The 20,557-nt window shown below is 44.4% G+C and overlaps 1 protein-coding gene across 1 annotated transcript; it reads right to left on the bottom strand.

Moving 5' to 3' along the window:
• Window positions 1-5,119: 5,119 nt before the first annotated feature.
• LOC141134320 (olfactory receptor 8H1-like) lies at window positions 5,120-19,299 on the bottom strand. The gene is made up of 2 exons (XM_073623892.1): window positions 18,376-19,299; window positions 5,120-5,233 (listed from the first exon to the last, which is right to left on the bottom strand). The coding sequence occupies exons 1-2, from the start codon at window positions 19,297-19,299 to the stop codon at window positions 5,120-5,122; spliced, it is 1,038 nt and encodes a 345-aa protein (XP_073479993.1).
• Between the last annotated feature and the right edge of the window lie 1,258 nt (window positions 19,300-20,557).

The raw sequence follows: 20,557 nt of genomic DNA, 5'->3' as shown, positions 1-20,557 counted from the left end.
ACTCATATGTCTATTTCCCAAAGACAACCTCTGGATATGACACTGAGCACGTGCACTCAACTTCTTTGGTCGACCATGGTGAGGCCTGTTCTAAATGGAACCTGTCCTGTTAAACCGCTGTATGGTCTTGGCCACCATGCTGCAGCTCAGTTTCAGGGTCTTGGCAATCTTTTTATAGCCTAGGCCATCTTTATGTAGAGCAACAATTCTTTTTTTCAGATCCTCAGAGAGTTCTTTGCCATGAGGTGCCATGTTGAACTTCCAGTGACCAGTATGAGAGAGTGAGAGCGATAGCACCAAATTTAACACACCTGCTCCCCATTCACACCTTAGACCTTGTAACACTAGTGAGTCACATGACACAGGGGAGGGAAAATGGCTAATTGGGCCCAGTTTGGACATTTTCACTTAGGGGTGTTGAGTTATTTTGAGGGGACAGCAAATTTACACTGTTATACAAGCTGTACACTCACTACTTTACATTGTAGCAAAGTGTCATTTCTTCAGTGTTGTCACATGAAAAGATAGAATAAAATATTTACAAAAATGTGAGGGGTGTACTCACTTTTGTGAGATACTGTATGAGTATATCTATCTATCTATCTATCTATCTATCTATCTATCTATCTATCTATCTATCTATCTATCTATCTATCTATCTATCTATCTATCTATCTATCTATCTAAATATATATATATATATATATATATATATATATATATATATATATATATATATATTGCTCAAGGAACAAAATGGAACAGCAGTTTTCATGTATTGTAGGAGAAAAAAAGGCTTTTGAACTTTCTTCAGAACTAGCAATTTCTGGTGTGGGTTCTGCATTCCGGAGACTTAGTGGAATATTGGGTGGGATGAAGGTCTACATTTTGCTGACAACCATCAATATATATACATTTATGGAACAACATGTATTGTAGGGAGAAACCTGGCTTTTGAGCTTTGAACAAGGAACACACTGGAACAAGTTTCAGGCATCCCCGCCCTTTCTCAAGTTCACAGTGAACATGAGAATGGGTAAGGGTGCCCAAAACTGTTATTCCATTATATTCTATTTTATTCCTTGTGTACTCTAAATTTTGAAAGATTAAAATGAAATTACAAGAGTATTTGTGCCTCCTCCTTATTATTTGGACTATAATTTAACAGTAGAGCCCAGTTGTTGTGCTTTGAGGTCAACAAGGTCATGAGGCCAATGACAACATGCGGCTCTCACCATCCCACACACTATATCTATAAGGAAATAAATATTTCATACAAAATGGCACAGCTATCTCAACGAGAGCTGGCAATTTAGAAACCAACATTGGGCATTTACCAAAAGTGAGATTTCTGATGCGCATAAAATGTGCTAGAAGAACCATTACTATATACACAGTGGGGAATTTCTTATGCCCAGATAACTTTCATTAACTTTCACTAATGGATCACCAAATAGTTTGACAGGGCATATCTACTGCACAGCCTACCTGACTAAGCACCCCCTTCCATGTAGCCTACTTGACAGAGCCCCCCTTCTGTTCCTCCTTCTTGGTTGGGCACCCCTTCTCATACAGATTACCTGCTTGGGAATCCCTCTGTTCCATACCTCCCTATACCCATACATGAATTCTAGCAAAGCTCCATTCCTCCTCTCACAGTACCCATGAACATGAATGGTATGAGACAACTATATGTTTATGGAGGATAAAAAAAAAATGCATGTAGCCAATGACTATACAATGAAAATGCCTCTTCCACCTGTAGACAGGGCCTCACTGCATACCATATACATAGGGGCACATGCAGAGAAGTGGCCTGCCCATTGCTCCATTACACAGAGCTTCAAGCAAATGATAAATCTGTCTGCCAAGCTCACACTTGAAGACAAGCTTGCATGCAGGCTGGAGGCCACAGTCTCTTCTCATCCCCTGGTCACAGTTACTTGACCCCTTCTTGCCCAGAGCAAACACTTACACAGGCCTTGGGTTTACTTGTGGTCCAGGCCAGAGTCTATCCCAACACTCAAACCAGGGGCCCAAACCACCTGGTGAGGGTTTTCTGGGGGGGTCTTCTCTCACCGACAAAACCAAAGAAAATTCCCACCTAAACTCACCAACCAGTCTGCTTACCAACCAGATTAACCTGTCCAACAGTCTGCGTTAAGAACAGGGGTTTAGTTAGCACACATTTCCAAATGCATGCATAAGCTGCAAGGCCTCTTCGCCGCACCCTGTATTACCTGCAGTACTAACCAGTGGCGGTTGGTGCTCAAAATATTTTTTTTTGGGAGGGGGGGGGGGGCGCAAATAAATACCACCAAAAGAAAGTTCTATTTGTGGGAAAAAAAGGACATCAATTTTATTTGTGTACAGCGTTGCACGACCGCGCAATTGTCAATTAAAGCGATGCAGTGCTAAATAGCAAACAATTGATTCCTATCTGTGGCTGATCACAAACACCTGGCCATGCCCGCTGCAGACATATGCTGATCAGGGTGGTATGTGGCTCTAATTGGCCATGTGTATGAGATATAGGACAACTATCATCTTCCCTGTCTCTATACCTAACACACTTAAGGTAGATGTTAACTACTATGACAATGACATTTAGCTTGCTAAAGCACGGTTTATCATAACAAATGCCATTTTTTCTTTTTTTGAGAAAACGTTTTTTTTTTTCATGCAGTTGTGCATCTTAGCACTTCTGGGAAGTGGCTGCCTATTAGCAGCTACTTCCCATTTATAAGCATGCCCCCTGCACCAGCTGCATGTCATTGGTTGGCAGGACCTTTCTGCACGATGCATGTTGTCACATCCGTCTCCACCAGCAGTATGTGAAACCAGGTGACAACCCAGGAAAACAATTGGCAGAGGGGGACAGAGCGTTGCCACAATAACAGGAAGTGCCTGAACATGGACCTTCACAGAAGGATCGCTGGGCAGTGGCGGTGCATCCATAAGGGCGCACGGGCGCCGCCCCCTCTCTCCTGCCACACCCTCTAGCATCAATAGATAGATTTATGCATTGCATGAATCTATCCATGACCACCTCTGCCACCCCCTATTCAGGCGCCTGGCCCCTTTTCAGGCGTTGGGCGCCTGAATTACAGCAGCGGGGTATTTTTTTTTTAAGCACCTGATTAGAGCCATAGGCTCTAATAGGCATCAAAAAAGGTAAACAGCGAGCGCCATGCTGTTCACAATTCACTCAGCTGTGTTAGGAAAGCGAATGAATATTCACTTTCCTAACACTGAACTGCCTCTCCACCAATCAGGTGCTCGGGTTTGTTACCCGTCACCCGATTGGCTGAAACGACAGTCCCTGTGATTGGACACCTATCAGGCGTCCAATCATAGCAGAGGACGGGAAGATAGGATGGGAGAAGACACTGAGGAGCATGGAGGACACTGCTCGCCGCCGTCACCCGCTGCCCCAATGAGACAGGGTAAGTGCCGGGCAGACCGCGGGCAGGGGGCACAGTGGGAGCATTTGATGGGCACAGTAGGAGCACAGTGGGAGCATTTGATATGGCACAGAACAGCTTTCCTACTCATGAACATCAAATCAAACGCCATCTCTCTTGCAAGCATTTCCCATTCCTGGTTGTAATTACCAATGTCTTTTTCTGCATAAACATCAACGGTAACATAACAGATGAATTTTTCTTTTCAATTTTACCCCTGAAGAAGGACTGAAATAGAATGTACCCGAAACGCGTTGGACTTGAAAAGAACTCCACTATTTAAACATCATCTGTCACCTACCAACCGAAATAGACATTACAACCGTTTTGTAATATGTTTAATGTACATGTTGTTGTTGTTTGCCAATGTATGCATTGTTTTTAATACTAGAACGTTTTGAATAAACATAAATACTGTTTTATCTAATATACATATATACGCGTATCTTCCTATTTTACATATATTACTTTTGCAAGTGCCGGAAAAATCCACTCAGGGGAACCCTTTCCTTTTCCTTGATGGCACAGTGGGAGCATTTGTTGGGCACAGTGGGAGCATTTGATGGGGCACATTAGGAGCATTTGATGGGGCACAGTGGGAGCATTTAATGGGCACAGTGGGAGCATTTGATGGGCACAGTGGGAGCATTTGATGGGCACAGTGGGAGCATTTGATGGGCACAGTGGGAGCATTTGATGGGGCACATTAGGAGCATTTGATGGGGCACAGTGGGAGCATTTGATGGGGCACAGTGGAAGCATTTGATGGGAACAGTGGGAGCATTTGATGGCACAGTGGGAGCATTTGATATGGCACAGTGGGAGCATTTGATGGGGCACAGTGGCAGCATTTGATGGGGCACAGTGGCAGCATTTGATGGGGCACAGTGGCAGCAATTGATGGCACAGTGGGAGCATTTGTTGGGCACAGTGGGAGCATTTAATGGGCACAGTGGGAGCATTTGATGGGCACAGTGGGAGCATTTGATGGGGCACATTAGGAGCATTTGATGGGGCACAGTGGGAGCATTTGATGGGGCACAGTGGGAGCATTTGATGGGGCACAGTGGAAACATTTGATGGGCACAGTGGGAGCATTTGATGGGGCACAGTTGGAACATTTGATGGGGCACAGTGGAAGCATTTGATGGGCACCGTGGGAGCATTTGATGGGGCACAGTGGGAGCATTTGATGGGCACAGTGGGAGCATTTGATGGGCACAGTGGGAGCATTTGATGGGGCACAGTGGGAGCATTTGATGGGCACAGTGGGAGCATTTGATGGGGCACAGTGGGAACATTTGATGGGGCACAGTGGAAGCATTTGATGGGCACCGTGGGAGCATTTGATATGCACAGTGGGAGCATTTGATGGGCACAGTGGCGGCAACTGATGGGCACATTGGGAGCATTTGATACGGCACAGTGGCTGCGTTTGATGGGCACAGTGGCGGCAATTGATGGGCACGGTGGCAGCAATTTATGGGCACAGTGGCTGCGTTTGATGGGCACAGTGGCTGCGTCTGATGGCACAGTGGCGGCAATTGATGGGCACATTGGCTGCGGTTGATGGTTTTTTTTTTCAGAATTTTTCAGTTTGTTTGCGCCCCCAAAAAATTTTGAGCACCAGCCGCCACTGTCGCTGAGTATTATTATCATGACAGCTGCAGATTTGAAAAGATTGATAAGAACTTTGGAAATAACATTGCCATGATGAAGATTGGATGAGATTGGGTGCACAGGTCACAGATACAATCCAGCTGTGGGAACTGTCACAATACAGATGACACACATATACATCATCATTCATTGCTTCCTAATTCTCCCAAATGTAAGGAGAAAGGCCGTCCTCTTATTAGATGAGATGATCAGTGCACTCATAGGATGTCTGACGAGGGGGATTTTTTACAGAATCAGCAAAACATCCATCCTGAAAAGTTATTTCCCCCATTCCCCTAAGGAATGCAAGCCTGATTCCCAAACAAAGACGTTCCCAGCTGTGTGGGCTGGTGTCACATACACATGACATTGGGTAGAAGAGGCGGGGATGGAGCCTGGGATGGATGGATGGATGGTGGGTGAGCAGAGCCCATGTGCTCCCACTGACATCCCTTCATGCAGCAGAAAGTTTGTTTGATCCACAAGTTAGGAGCTCAGCCATGCACTGCTGCTGGGGAAAGGAGAGGGGGGGGGTGTCCTTTGTGTGCAGCTCACATCACCAACACATGCCGTGGCGTGCTCACAAAACACTTTTTATTACAGGAATAGATCATCATCAGACACAAAGCAAAGATCGTCCATAAGACACAAATTCAGTGTCACAAAGCACTTTGCAGGCTACACAGGGCTCTGGAAGTAGTTTGCATGCAGATCAGAGGGGGTTAAAGCGGTTGTGTATATATATATATATATATATATATATATATATATATATATATATATATATATATATATATATAAAAAATAGTGAAAAACGGGGCCTCCTTCCACTCTCCCAGCGCTCCGAAGCTTGAATGTTAATAACAACACACTAACACATATGTATCACATACACTTCATTAATCAGCAGCTGCTAAAAAATAAAATTTTGTATCAGCAAATAGTATCAAGTCCACTTCTATAAGTACTAGTATATACTAAAGCAGCGCTACGGTCATTTCCCTATATGACAAGCTTTCATATGATAATAAGCACATGAGAAAATATAGATGACAGATGGTGATGAGAAAAAGTCCAAAAGACACAGGATGACGCGTTTCGTCGTCACGACTTCGACGCCCTCAGACGAAGTCGTGATGACGAAACACGTCAGTGCGTGAGCTTACGGCGACCAGAAGTGACGTTTTGCATTCCACAGCCAGGAAGAGACAACCGGAAGTAACCAGCAGACGCTGTTCTTTCAAGTACCTGCCGAGGTGATTTACGGTTCTGACCCAACTTAAGATGAGGATGGCGTATCTTTGGGCATATTAAAGGCTTGCTTTCTGCGTATATCTGGTGAGTGAGAACCCCTAAGGGGAGTGTGAGGCACGTTTTGGAGGATCTTGGTGTAAGGTGCACTACTATTATCCAGCATTAGGACCACATCCTGTGTCTTTTAGACTTTTTCTCATCACCATCTGTCATCTATATTTTCTCATGTTCTTATAATCATATGAAAGCTTGTCATATAGGGAAATGACAGTAGCACTGCTTTAGTATATACTAGTACTTATAGAAGTACAAGTACTATTTGCTGATATAAAGCAGTTGTATACCCACACATCTAAAAAAAAGAAAAAAAAAAACCCTGCAAGGCAAAGCCATAATGAGCTAGTATGCGGTGCATACTAGCTCATTATGAAATACTTACCTTAGATCGAAGCCCCCGTATTGCAGCCCAGTCCACGCCGAGGGAGCTGACATCTTGCCCTCGGCGTTTCTTCCGGGTGCGTATGCATTTCCATGTGCTACTTGCTGTGAAGGCCAGTTAATGGTGGGGGCAGGGTCCATCTATTTGTTACGGGTCTTCTCTCACCACCAGGAGGATGACTCTGTTTCTCCAATTTCCACCAGCTCTGAGGCTGACCAGATTGCACCAAACACTAATATGACTCCACTCTGAATTTGCTATTCCTTACACACACCCCAAAACCGTAATGTGTAACTTCAAATAATACACTGTTACTGACCGGCCCCCAGCTGAGACAATAATGAAACCAGATAGTTCTTTGCTTGAAACTTTAGTTTAAAAGTATTTAAATGTACTTATAACAGTCCATACACTGGAAGAATACAGGATCCCTTTCTACTATCCAGTACATGGTAATAGAGATGGAACATCAATAAACAGTTCCAAGTTCTAGGGGGGTTGAAGTTTAGCATATGTGTCGGGAGCAACCCTTCTATTACACATGGTGCTGTGGTGTACTCACTCAATGTCCTGTTGTGAATAAGTCTTATGCCGCCTACACACGAGCGTAATTTCCGACAGAAAGAGTCCGATGGGAGCTTTTCATCGTATATTCCAACCGGCCCATCTGACTTTTTCTGTCGAAAATTCAGACGGACTTAGATAGAGAACATAATCTATATTTTTCCGACGGAACAAATTACTATCGGAAAAAACGCTTGTCTGTATGCTGTTCCGACGCACCAAAAACGACGCATGCTCTGAAGCAAGTACGAGACTACTGGCTATTGAACTTCCTTTTTCTAGTCCCGTTGTACGTGTTGTACGTCACCGCATTCTGGATGGTTGGAATTTGGTTTGACCGTGTGTATGCAAGACCGCTTGAGCGGAATTCCGTCGGAACTCTGTCGTAAAAACCTTCATGGTTTATTCCAACGGCAAAACCGGTCATGTGTATGGGGCATTAGGCTTTAGACCTCCTCTTTCAATAAACTACTTTCATGTGTGAACATTCTTTCTTTTGGGAATAAAGATCACGGGCCAGGATTGTCATCAAGGTCTCTGGCATAAAGTTTGGCTCAAGATGGCGGAGGGTTCGACCTCAGCAGGAGGAACAGTGTTCTAGCTGGACAGGAGCAGGGGTAGGGACTTATGCTCTTGGCACCAATTTTAGCCAACCAACTTTTTCTAGTCCCGTTGTACGTGTTGTACGTCACCGCATTCTGGATGGTCGGAATTTGGTGTGACCGTGTGTATGCAAGACCGCTTGAGCGGAATTCTATCGGAACTCCGTCGTAAAAACCTTCTTGGTTTATTCCAACGGCAAAACCGGTCATCTGTACAGGGCATTAGGCTTTAGACCTCCTCTTTCAATAAACTACTTTCATGTGTGAACATTCTTTCCTTTGGGAATAAAGATCAAGGGCCAGGAATGTCATCAAGGTCTCTGGCATAAAGTTTGGCTCAAGATGGCGGAGGGTTCGACCTCAGCAGGAGGGACAGTGTTCTAGCTGGACAGGAGCAGGGGTAGGGACTTGTGCTCTTGGCACCAATTTTAGCCAACCACAAAGCCCTTCTTACAAACTTCTTTATGATACCACTTCCTGATATACTGTACACTTACTAGATCACAGTCCATTCTTCTCCAGATAACTATATACTAAACACTAGTGATGAGCTGAATGTACCTGGCTTCAGTTTGAGACAGGTTTGGCTAACCAGACTAAAGTTCAGCTGGTGAATCCAAATTGGATGGAAGTCAATGGGAACTGAATGTTAAAAAACAGTTCTGGCCATTTTCAGAGCTAACAGGAGGAGGATTGTTCAACAAAAGGCATGGGAGATGAGCACTGCCCTGCGAGATATGTACTGAAGCAGAAAACATTTTTTATAAAAATTTCATTTGGTGAGAAGCAGTGATAATGCTGAAAATGAAACATTCAAAATGCAAAAATGCGCATGCTCGGCGTGGAGTGGGACAGTTTCATCTGAGCACAGCTCTGGACACCCTAGGGCATTTCACGTTCTCTCAGGGGTCAAAGATAGCTATTAGTGGACTGCTTTTACTTTCATCCCCTGGGTGAACAAGCTGTGCACGCCGACACCCAGGAAAAAGCAAGGAGGGTGCCAATAAGCTTTCACCCATTATCTCCTGAGGGACAAAGAGCCCTTCGCCATGGCTCAAGATGGCGCTGGCTCACAGGCAGCCTAACTAGAGGAAAAGCACCACATTGAGTACTTTCCTCTCACTAAAGAGGACATTGATAGCAGCTTGGAAACTATGTACACCATAAAACTATGGGCTACTCAGTTCTTTACCTGTGACCAGTGTGGAGGGGTGAGCCCATGCCACTGTTTAAAATTGTGGTACATGTGGACGTTGGTTACCGCGGTAATTACCGCCCGGATCGATGGGCCCTCCCTGCGCATGCCATGACAACGTGACGCTGGTGGTGGTGTGGGGTGTATATATAGCACCTCCCCAGACACAGTTCTCGTGACAGAGCGAGAACAGGGATCTGTGTGTGTGTAAACAGATCCCAGTTATCTCAGGGGAGAGGAGACAGATCGTGTGTTCATACTAAGTATGAACACCGATCTTTCTCTCCTCCTAGTCAGTCCCATTCCCCCACAGTTAGAACACACCTAGGGAACACAGTTAACCCCTTGCTCACCCCCTAGTGTTAACCCCTTCCCTGCCAGTGACATTTATACATATATGTATAATTGTCACTGGTCCCAAAAATGTGTCAAAAGTGTCCGATCTGTCCGCCGCAATATCGCAGTCCCGATAAAAATCGCTGATCACCGCCATTACTAGTAAAAAATAAAAATATTAAAAATGACATAAATCTATCCCCTATTTTGTAGACGCTATAACTTTTGCGCAAACCAATCAATATACGCTTATTGCGATTTTTTTACCAAAAATATGCAGAAGAATACATATCGGCCTAAACTGAGGAAAAGTCTTGTTTTATTTTTTAAAATGCTTTTACAACCTAACCTCCACTAGTCAATTGCCTCATCTAAAGTCCCAATCTCCCCTTTCTTGCGTTCTAAATAAAAGTGGGCAGACAAGCCCTAAAAACATTTTCTGGTGTGGAGTAAACTCCAACTGTTTTGACGCTACCATTGAGCTACAAAGCCCCAACATGTCACACCAGATATATAGAGCCTTACAACCAAAGCTACCTTCAGATAACCCCCCTAAGAGACATAGTTCTCTGCATGAAGGACTTTCTTATTAAAGAGGAGATCCTTGGGGCAGCGAGGAGCACACAAAACGTAATGCAGGATGGCATCTCCCTTCAAATGTTTCCTGATATCTCCCTGGCACCTGGCAGCGCTGTTGTTAATCGGTTCTGGTTTACCATGTATATTGCCCTGTATGCTATTATTGACCTATGCATAACTTTCATACATGTCTGTTTTATTTATAGGCCTTCTATTGAGGTATTTAATCCTCTTGTTCATGTATAAAATTCCTTACCATTATCATATACTGTTTGTGACTATGTCCTTTGATATGTTCACATCTATAATGTGTTTCTTACATTTTACTTGCATTTCACATTGCATTGTATTTGTGTTATACAATATTATCACCTAATTTATTGGGCTTCAACCCCCGGTTGTTTGGGCTCTGCAATTGGCTGTAGCCTCCCGGTTTTTGCCTCTACGCGGCGATTGGTAGGTTCCCTGGCGACCAGATGGGCCTCCCCTTCCTCTTTGGGATGGTCCCACTGGTCGCTTGTACATGCCTCAGCTTGGGTCCCTCCCGGGACCTTTTGGCCTCTGCGCAGGCGCGTCCGTGACCCACTCGCGCATGTGCACCGCTGAGGCTTTGCCGGATGGTACTGGGGTACCCGCGCTGCATGCGCAGGCCCTACATGTCCACTGACTCCTTGAGGCGTTGTGCGCAGGCGCGCGTGCGATCGCATCGCGCGCGCACTCTGCAGGCCCCTTGACCCCGTGACGCCACTGCACGCCAACACTGGCGTTGCCGTGACCGCACGCGGTTGTAGGACATATATACAGCGGGCTCATCCCGCAGATCTCACAGGCCAGCGTGGGACACGGACGAACCCCTGATCAGCTTTTCTTAGAGTAAGTTTATCTAACTCACTTACCCCATGTTTGTCTGCAGACCACACTCGCTCCAATCTTGAGTGCGGACGGGAAGGCATCGTCACTACATTTAATATATATTTTTTACTATTAATTCCATAGATATCGGATCTGGTCTCCAAATACCTCGGCACTCAAAAAGGTACATAATTTGTACAATGAGTACCTTGCTGACTACTGGACCCTCTTGATCCATACCTACCTGCTGCTCAAGTTAACAGGACTCTACCTCCGGGCAGTGGCGTAGCGTGGATTGCCAGCACCCGGGGCAAGGCAAGTAATTTGCGCCCCCTAACCTGCGGACAATTCGCACTCCCTGAGTCCCTTCCCTTCCTACAATAATACTGACCTACCTGACCACTAATATGATTCCTATACTGACCACTACACTATACTACTACACTATACAATACACTGACCTATCTCATTCCTATACTGACCCTTACACTGACCTACCCGATTCCTACAAGGACCACTACACTACACACTGACCTACCTGATTCCTATACTGACCACTACACACCCCACCAACCTACACGATTCCTACATCGACCACTACACTACACACTGACCACTACACTATACAATCCAGTACACAATCGACTATACACTGACCACTACACTACACACCACACCAACCTACCTGATTCCTATACTGACCACTACACTATACTACTACACTACCCACTACACAATACACTATCCACTGACCACTACACACCACACTAACCACTACACTAAACACCACACACTGACCTACCTGATTCCTATACTGACCACTACACTATACTACTACACAATACACTACACTATCCACTGACCACTACACTACACACCACTAAACACTGACCACTACACACCACTAACCACTACACACTGACCACTACACACCACTAACCACTACACACTGACCACTACACACCACTAACCACTACACACTGACCACTAACCACTACACACCACTAACCACTACACACTGACCACTACACACCACTAACCACTACACACTGACCACACTACACACTGACCACTACACACTGACCACTACACACTGACCACTACACACTGACCACTACACACTACACACCACACTGACTACTACACTACACACTGACCACTACACGCTGACCACACACCACACTGACCACTACACTACACCCTGGCCACTACACTACACACTGACCACTACACTACACACTGACCACTAACCACTACACACTGACCACTACACACAACACTGACCACTACACACCACACTGACCACCACTAACCACTACACACCACTAACCACTACACACCACACTGACCACTACACTACACACCACACTGACCACTACACTACACTACACACTGACCACTACACTACACACCAACCACACACCACTACACTACACACTGACCACTACACTACACTACACACCAACCACACACCACACTGACCACTACACACCACTACACTACACACTGACCACTACACTACACACTGACCACTACACAATACACTAGACACAGACCACTACTACTCAATACACTACATACTGACTGCTACACAACACTCTACCCACAGACCAATACACTACACACAATACATTATACACTACCTACAACACTATACATTACACTATACGCTAACTTTCTGGCTGCTCACTCTCCTCAGACCATATCTACTCCCCCCCGGGCCGAGTGAGTCTCTTACCTTTTTTTCTTCCATCTGCTGTGCCTCTGCGCCGCCGACTGTCACACTGCCTGCCCCGGCGGGGACATGATGATCAGTGACCCGGGCCAGAGAGGAGGAGAGGAGGAGAAGACAGCGGCCACAGACTGCCTGCCGCGACGGCCGACAGGGTCATGATGTTCAGTGACCCGGGCCGGAGAGGAGGAGGAGAGGAGGAGAAGACGGCGGCCACAGACTGCCTTCTGCAACGGCCGTCATGATTGGTGACCCGGGCTGGAGAGGAGGAGCAGGAGAAGACGGCGGCCACAACAAAGGCCAGCCCCGCCCCCCCCCCGATTGAGTACAGGCCAGCCCCACCTGCCGCACATGACCCCTTTCGCCCAATCACAGGGCGCCAGGGGCCGGCCTGAGAATTATCATGGCGGCCGGAGCGCGGGGTCACAGAACAGAATTTAGCTGTATGGAGAGAGGGTGACACATACTGGAGCAGGATGTCGCCCCCCCCAAATGTTGCGCCCGGGGCCTATGCCCCCCTCGCACCCCCCACGCTACGCCACTGCCTCCGGGCCCCTTTTTTTACCAATACCCATCTGGTCCAGGTATATACCCATCCTAGTCTTCATTGTTTGCTATTTAGTTGCACCCTTGGGTTCACTCTGCGGGTTCTTTTTGACTGGTCACACTTTCACCACCTCCACATTCATACGTTTGTTCCCACATTCTGTGTTTGTGCACAATCACTGTTGCATTTCCCTATTTCATGGCCATTCTTTATGGTCTTTCTCCTGGTATCAGGATCTACCTTGTCCACTCACCTCACCCCCCCTTCTCTCCTTTGATCCTGGTTCCCTTATCGCACCTCATTTTTCTTTATTCACTTTCCACTGGTGCTCCATACACTTGTCCTCACCTTCTTGACCATGGGCATCATTTTATATTATATTACTTCATCCAGACGCTAGGTTCCTGGTGATTTCTCATACATGTCCTTCCCAATCGCCGCGGGAGGCTTTGTCGGGATGTTCTATGCCTCGCATGCACCGCAACATGGGTAAGCAGCCCTATATAATTGTTTATAACTTCTTTCTATCCTTCCCCTATCCCATGTTTCTGTAATACCTCTCACATGAATATAAGTACATTTTATCGTATTATATTTCATTCACAGATATAGTCCTTGATGAAGTGGTTATTCCGCGAAACTAGTCGAAACTCCATGTCATCTGTGCACATTTTTGGTATATTTTGTGTTGTTTTTGCTTGTTGTATCAATAAATCTTGTCATATATATATATATATATATATATTCTTTGCTTATTGCTGTATATTTCCTTTTAAATGTACCAAGATAGTCCGCTTGCATCTTCCCTGGTGAGTCTGGGGTTGGGGCCCTTACTCCCTTTATGTTACAAGGTTGACAGGAGTAGTGACAGCGACATTACTGCTAACCATAACCCTAAGGGAAGGGGGTCGCAATTAGACATCTTTGCCCTGTGCACTAGATGACCTTGTCCTGGCACTGCTTTGGACTGTGTTTTCTTCGGACATTTCCTGTTGAAAGCCCCTTTTTTTTCTTTTCCTCTGTTTTTCAAATTTATTGTTTTCTATCTGCTGGAGTATTTTGCTACCTGGTGACTTTGCTGACTGACTATGTTACTACTGCTGCTCTATTGCCACCTAGCGCAACTATGAGAGAATTAAGGCTTCACGTACACGGGACGTTTCTCAACCATTCCTGAACGCTGGAACATCACAGCTAGTAATCCACGTTTAAAAACGTGTGTTTAGCAGCGTTTACAAGCGTTTGCGTTCAGCCGCTTTTGCGTTCAGGAGCCCCTCAGGAGACCCTCCCAAATGATTAGAAAGCACTAAAAAAAAGTATTAACTATTTCAGCCATTCTGTGAGAGAACAGTGTGAGTAGCAGCTGAGAAAGCAGTGTGCTTGTAGCTAGCTGTTATTTTTTTGGTTGGTTTGTTAATATGGATCCCATGATGAGCATGTGTGAGGAAATGCTCCTGATGTTGCTTTTGCTGAGGCTCCAAAGATGTAGAAAATTGAAAGTGAGAGGACCAGAGTTCGTCGCTAATGGACACATCCATTGATGGCTCAACACATGTCCACAGGATACTTTTCTAATATCTATGTTCAGCTGCGTAATTACCCAGAGAATTTTTTTAATTTTACACGCATGTCAATTGCCACCTTTGACATTCTCTTAGAAAAGGTTAGACCACGTCTAGTTCACGTGGACACCAACATGAGGAAAAGCATGCCACCAGAGGAACGTCTGTTGGTGACTCTCAGGTATGTGTATATATTTATCAATCTCCATATATTTCTCTCCTTCTCTCTCTATAATCATTTTTTCTCTCTCTCATATATATATCCATCCATCTCTCTCTCTCTCTCTCTCTCTCTCTCTCTCTCTCTCTCTCTCTCTCTCTCTCTCTCTCTCTCTCATATATATATCCATCAAGTAATGCAAGTTGTGCATTGTACAGCATAATTGGCTGATGAGGGGAATATCACATGGTATATCAAGCTTGCATACAGTGATAATTGAGTTTTTGGTGTGTTTTTAGCATTTAGAAAACACACAACAAGTGTTTAGCGCTACACTTGTTGTGTGTTTTTTATCTGTCTTGCTTTGTTGGTTGTGTTAGCTGCTTTTTTTCGTTACGGCAGCGCAGAATTGCTTTGTATTTATCCTGTGTTTTTAGCATTTTCCAGGCTCAAAAGTAATAGATAAAATGTTTCCCTTTAAAAACGCTACTAGACAAAAAAACGCGCCTAAACGCGGGTAGCCGTGTTTGGCGTTTGAAATGCCTCTAGACACAGCTTCTGGACGCAACTGTTTAGAAGCGACTATAAATGACCCTATGTACATGTACTGATAAGATAACATAGAGGAGAGTTCAGGAGCAGTTGAAAAAAATGCCCAACTGCTCCTAAACGTCCATTTACCAGCAGCAGTGTACATGAGGCCTAAATTAAGCCCCACATTGCAATTTCTATTTTCTTTAAATTAGCCCCCACTTTTGTCTAGGATTCAGAAAGATGCTCAAGCTCTGGACTGCCTACCCCATTTCATTCTTAGATCGGGTTACTGCCATTAAAATGAATGCCCTGCCAATACTTCTATATTTATTCTTTGCCCTCCCTAATTGGCTAACAAAGTCTTACTTGGCTCTTTTCATACAAAGGTCAAAACATTTATATGGGCTAATTCTTGGCCCATCCTATATTGCTCTCAACACAGGGGAGGTTTGGGCCTTCTTATATTTGGCTCTATAATTTGGTCGCACGATTCTCCTGATTAGCCCAATGGAACCTCTAATGCTGCGTACACACGAGCGGACTTTTCGACCGGACTGGTCCGACGGACCGATTCCGGTGGAAATTAGACCGTGTGTGGGCTTCATCGGACCTGCAGTGTGTTCTAACTGTATGGGGATAGGACTGAGTAGGAGAGGAGACATATCGTTGTTCCTACATAGTAGGAACAAACGACATGTCTCCTCTCCTCTGACAGCACAGTGTTTTGTGTGTTTACACACACAAATCCCTGTGCTGGCGCTCTTGCACACGATCGCGCATGGCCGGCGGCGATCGCGACCGCCGACCAAGCTCATCAGGCCCCCCGCCGTGCAGTGTGCGTGCCCTCTGACGGCTCTTAAAGGAACCCCGTACCTGTACGGGGTTTCGCGCAGGGGAGCCATTCTGCCCCCGTATATGTACACAAGCCCATCAGGAACCGGTTAATCATACGGCTGTTCACTCCCTTTGGCACCTCTAGAAACGAAAACGTAATTTGGTTTTATCTACCCCACCTCAAGCCTCATTTTGGGCAATCCTGCTTCCCCCCTGAATTCTCCAATTTCCCCTTCCAAATCCTGGTGGATTTCTCAAAAGCTACTTTCTTGGTGTGATTTCAAACTAACTGTACTTTTGTATCTTTCTCAGTTCTCTCTAGGCAAATTCCGCAGCTTGAGCATTTCCGATATCTACAGATTTGCCACTATTTTTACTCCCACTACTCCCTAACTTGCCTTCCCCACCTCTTCTATATTCAGAAGAATCTGGCAGAACTCTCCTAGAGGCAAAGGCCTTATCTCTGACATTTAAAGGCTACATGATTGGTGTCCCCAGACAAATTGACACATATGGCTAAATGGGAGGTGGATTGTAGTACCTCATTCTCCCCAGAGGATTGGAAAGATTGTTTGACCAACCTTCAAAAGAATACTCGATTCCTGGGGAAACAGCTTTGAAGTTATTCACCAGATGGTATCTAACCCCAGTCAAACTTCATACATTCACCGCACTATATTGCCCACATGTTTTTCCTGGGACACTCTCATATTTTTTGGTCTTGTGGAAAGGCGTAATATGTTTGGTGGAAAATACAATCCTTTTCAGCTACCTAGGTAGGTAGCCCAGACTCATTAACCACAGCTCAGTGCCTATTGTTTGGCCACCTCTCATTTCCAAGAAAAATGGATCCATACGCTGTGTATTGCAGTTCAATAGTTGATTGCGCTCCATTGGAAATCGCCTGACATACCCTTGCCACAGATCAAATTTAATCTTTTGGAGTCTAGACAACTTTATATTCTGTATCTAGATATATGTTGAGATTTCATAACTTTTATTGTACCACTACTGTCATATGTCACATCTGATATGTAACATTTTCTGGTCTGTTTATATATACAGTATGCTTCATCATGAGCGTCGAGTTCCTTTACTTGTTCCACTTGTATTCTGTTATGGATGCATTGATATTTTTTATTTTTCTCTATTATGATCTTTAATAAAAAGAAAGTAAACAAAAGAAAACAAGAGGAACCATAATCTTTACCCTAAACAGCTATGTTTTTTTTAACTAAATGTGAAATATAGTAAAACCTTGGTTTGAGAGCGTTTTGCAAGACAAGCAACATTTTTAAATACATTTTGACTTGATATACAAGCGATGTCTTGATATACAAGTAGCGTCATGTCACAACTGAGTATAAAAGAGAAGAGAGGCACCTCTACGTGTAGCAATATGGTTACATTTAATGAAGGTACAACATTTAGCAACTCACATGGTTGATGATTAAAAGAGACACATCCAAGTATGCAGGCTTCCGGGGTAAAGCTGTCCACAAAGACCATCCCCCTCACCACCATCGACGTCATCCCTTCTATGCTGCGCTCCAAGATCGCTTCAAGCCTCACTTTCAGATCGCTCTACTGCAGGGTAGTCTTCCCGGTCATGATTGCACACTGACAGCTGTGAGAGCTGGCGGTGCGGAGGATGGTCTATGTGTACAGCCTTACAGCGGATGTCTGCATACTTAGATGTGCCTCTTTTAATTATCAACCATGTAAGTTGCTAAATATTGGACCTTCATTAAATGTAACCATATTGCTATACTTAGAGGGGCCTCTCTTCTCTTTTATAATTTTCAGCTCCATCTAGATTTTGCTTCTAATCCTCTTGTGGAGGCTTCCATTTATGGATGGACATTTTATGCTTACACAACCTATCACATTGCTATAATCTTTTTATATGGACTATAAAGTGAAGGACTTATGAATAAATGGTTGTGGGACAAATCATTTGCATTTCCATTATTTCTTATGGGGAAATTTGCTTTGATATGCAAGTGCTTTGGATTACAAGCATGTTTCTGGAAGGAATTATGCTCGCAATCCTAGGTTTTACTGTATTGTTAAATGCTTGTATGATGGCCCTTTTCACCTCTTGGTTCCTCAGGCTGTAGATAAGTGGGTTCAACATGGGGGTTCCTATTGCATAGAAAACAGAGATCACTTTGTCTTGCTTCTGTAGGCCACTGGGGGGTGAATGCACATAAGTAAAAATAACTGTGACATAGAAGACACTGGCACACATGAGATGAGAGGAGCAAGTGTTAAATGCTTTCTGTCGTCCTTTAGAAGAATTGATACGCAATATGGTGGAGAAAATGAGAACGTACGAGACCAGGATTGCTGACAATGTACAAATGCTGTAAGAACCAATTAAGGTCATGGATATAATGTCACATTGAAGTGTCTTGGAGCAGGACAGTTTAAGTATTGGAGGGATGTCACAGTAGAAATGGTCTATAACATTTGGTCCACAGTACCAAAGACTAAACATACAGACGATCTGCGCAAAGGACTGAAGAAAGCCAAAGAAAAATGAGAGACTGACCAGAGACACACATTTTTTCTTGGTCATGATGGAAATGTAGCGAAGAGGGTGGCAGATAGCAACATATCGGTCGTACGACATACTTGAGAGTAGGAGAACCTCAGTTCCTGCCATGGTAGCAAAGACTAACAGCTGCATGGCACATCCATGAAATGATATGGTCTTCTTGAGAGATATAAGATCAGACAACATTTTAGGAGTGACAGATGTGGAGTAGAAAAGGTCAACTGCTGAGAGGTAACTCAGGAAGTAATACATTGGCGAGTTGAGATTGGAGGCAACATTGACAATGGCGATCAGGCCAATGTTTCCAAACAAAGTCACAAGGTATACCATGAAAAAAAAGGCAAAAAGGAATGGGATTAGCTTATCATTATTACTAAGTCCACAAAGCACAAATTCTTTGACTTGTGTGCTATTTTCCATAGTCATTGAGTTATTCTGGTATGGAAAAATATTCAAATATCTAAATTTTAGATTTGGGATGGAAGCCGAGGCTAATAGAAATGCAGAGGTGATCAATATTGACCTGTTCCTGAAAATATTAGTTGTCTTGGCTGACCCAATAATAAAATGATGATGAAACAAATAATAACATGGACATTAATAAACAATATCTATATTATTAATCAACACCCACTTCTCACCATTCAACATGGAAACACACATCACAAACTATAGGTGAAAAATAGTTTATTTTATACAAAATCAATCATGAACTCTGGTAATGTCTGGTAAGGAAATATTACACAAGAATGGCAGAACAAGTGGCACATAAATCACCACAATGTGACACTCAATTAATAAAGCACCTCTAAAGAGCAAATTATGATACATTCAAACCCTCATAAACTGGATATACTGTATAACTATTTAAAAGTATACCAATTATTACTTATCCCAGGGGATTGAACAATGGCTTGCCTCTCTCTAAGTCTGCCCCTATGTGCCTGACCTCCACATGTCTCAAGTGTCTCTTGGCCCGGTCTCTCCTGCTCAGGTCTCCCAGTCAGATCTCCCTCTGCGATTCTTATCCTAGTTTTTTCCATTTGCTATCTTTGAGGAATCTCTGACTAGTCCAAACTGCATAATCATATCTTTCTCATGAAAACGATTGGATGGAGCTCAAGCCCTCTTTAATATGATGACTGTCCATTATTAATTAACATCTCTCCTTAATATTCAGAGACTTGGTGTCTCTTGCTTGCTTTGAAGAACTCCAAGTTCATTAAACTTTATCTCCTGAAATCATGCCTGCTCAGACACTACAATACCCCACTTGTGATTCTATGCATTTGTCCGTCAGTTGGCCTCTTAACATACTGTACCAAAGCCATATGACCTTCATGGAGACACACTTGCTTCCACCTATTTGCCTGCCTTCTGAAGACAGAGGGGGAATCTTATGCCCTGTACACACGACCGGTTTTGCCGTCGGAATAAACTCCGAAGGTTTCTCCCACGGAACTCCGACGGAATTCCATTCAAGCGGTCTTGCCTACACACGGTCAAACCAAAGTCCGACCGTTCAGAACGAGGTGACGTACAGCACGTACGACGGGACTAGAAAAAGGAAGTGCAATAGCCAGTAGCCAATAGCTTCCGTCTCGTACATGCTTCAGAGCATGCGTCGTTTTTGGTCCGTCGGAACAGCATACAGACGAGCGGTTTTCCTGATAGGAATTGGTTC

The sequence above is a fragment of the Aquarana catesbeiana genome, linkage group LG03 (genome assembly GCF_042186555.1).
Source record: "Aquarana catesbeiana isolate 2022-GZ linkage group LG03, ASM4218655v1, whole genome shotgun sequence".
NCBI classification, from domain to species: domain Eukaryota; kingdom Metazoa; phylum Chordata; class Amphibia; order Anura; family Ranidae; genus Aquarana; species Aquarana catesbeiana.
This window is presented reverse-complemented; position numbering and strand designations above follow the sequence as displayed.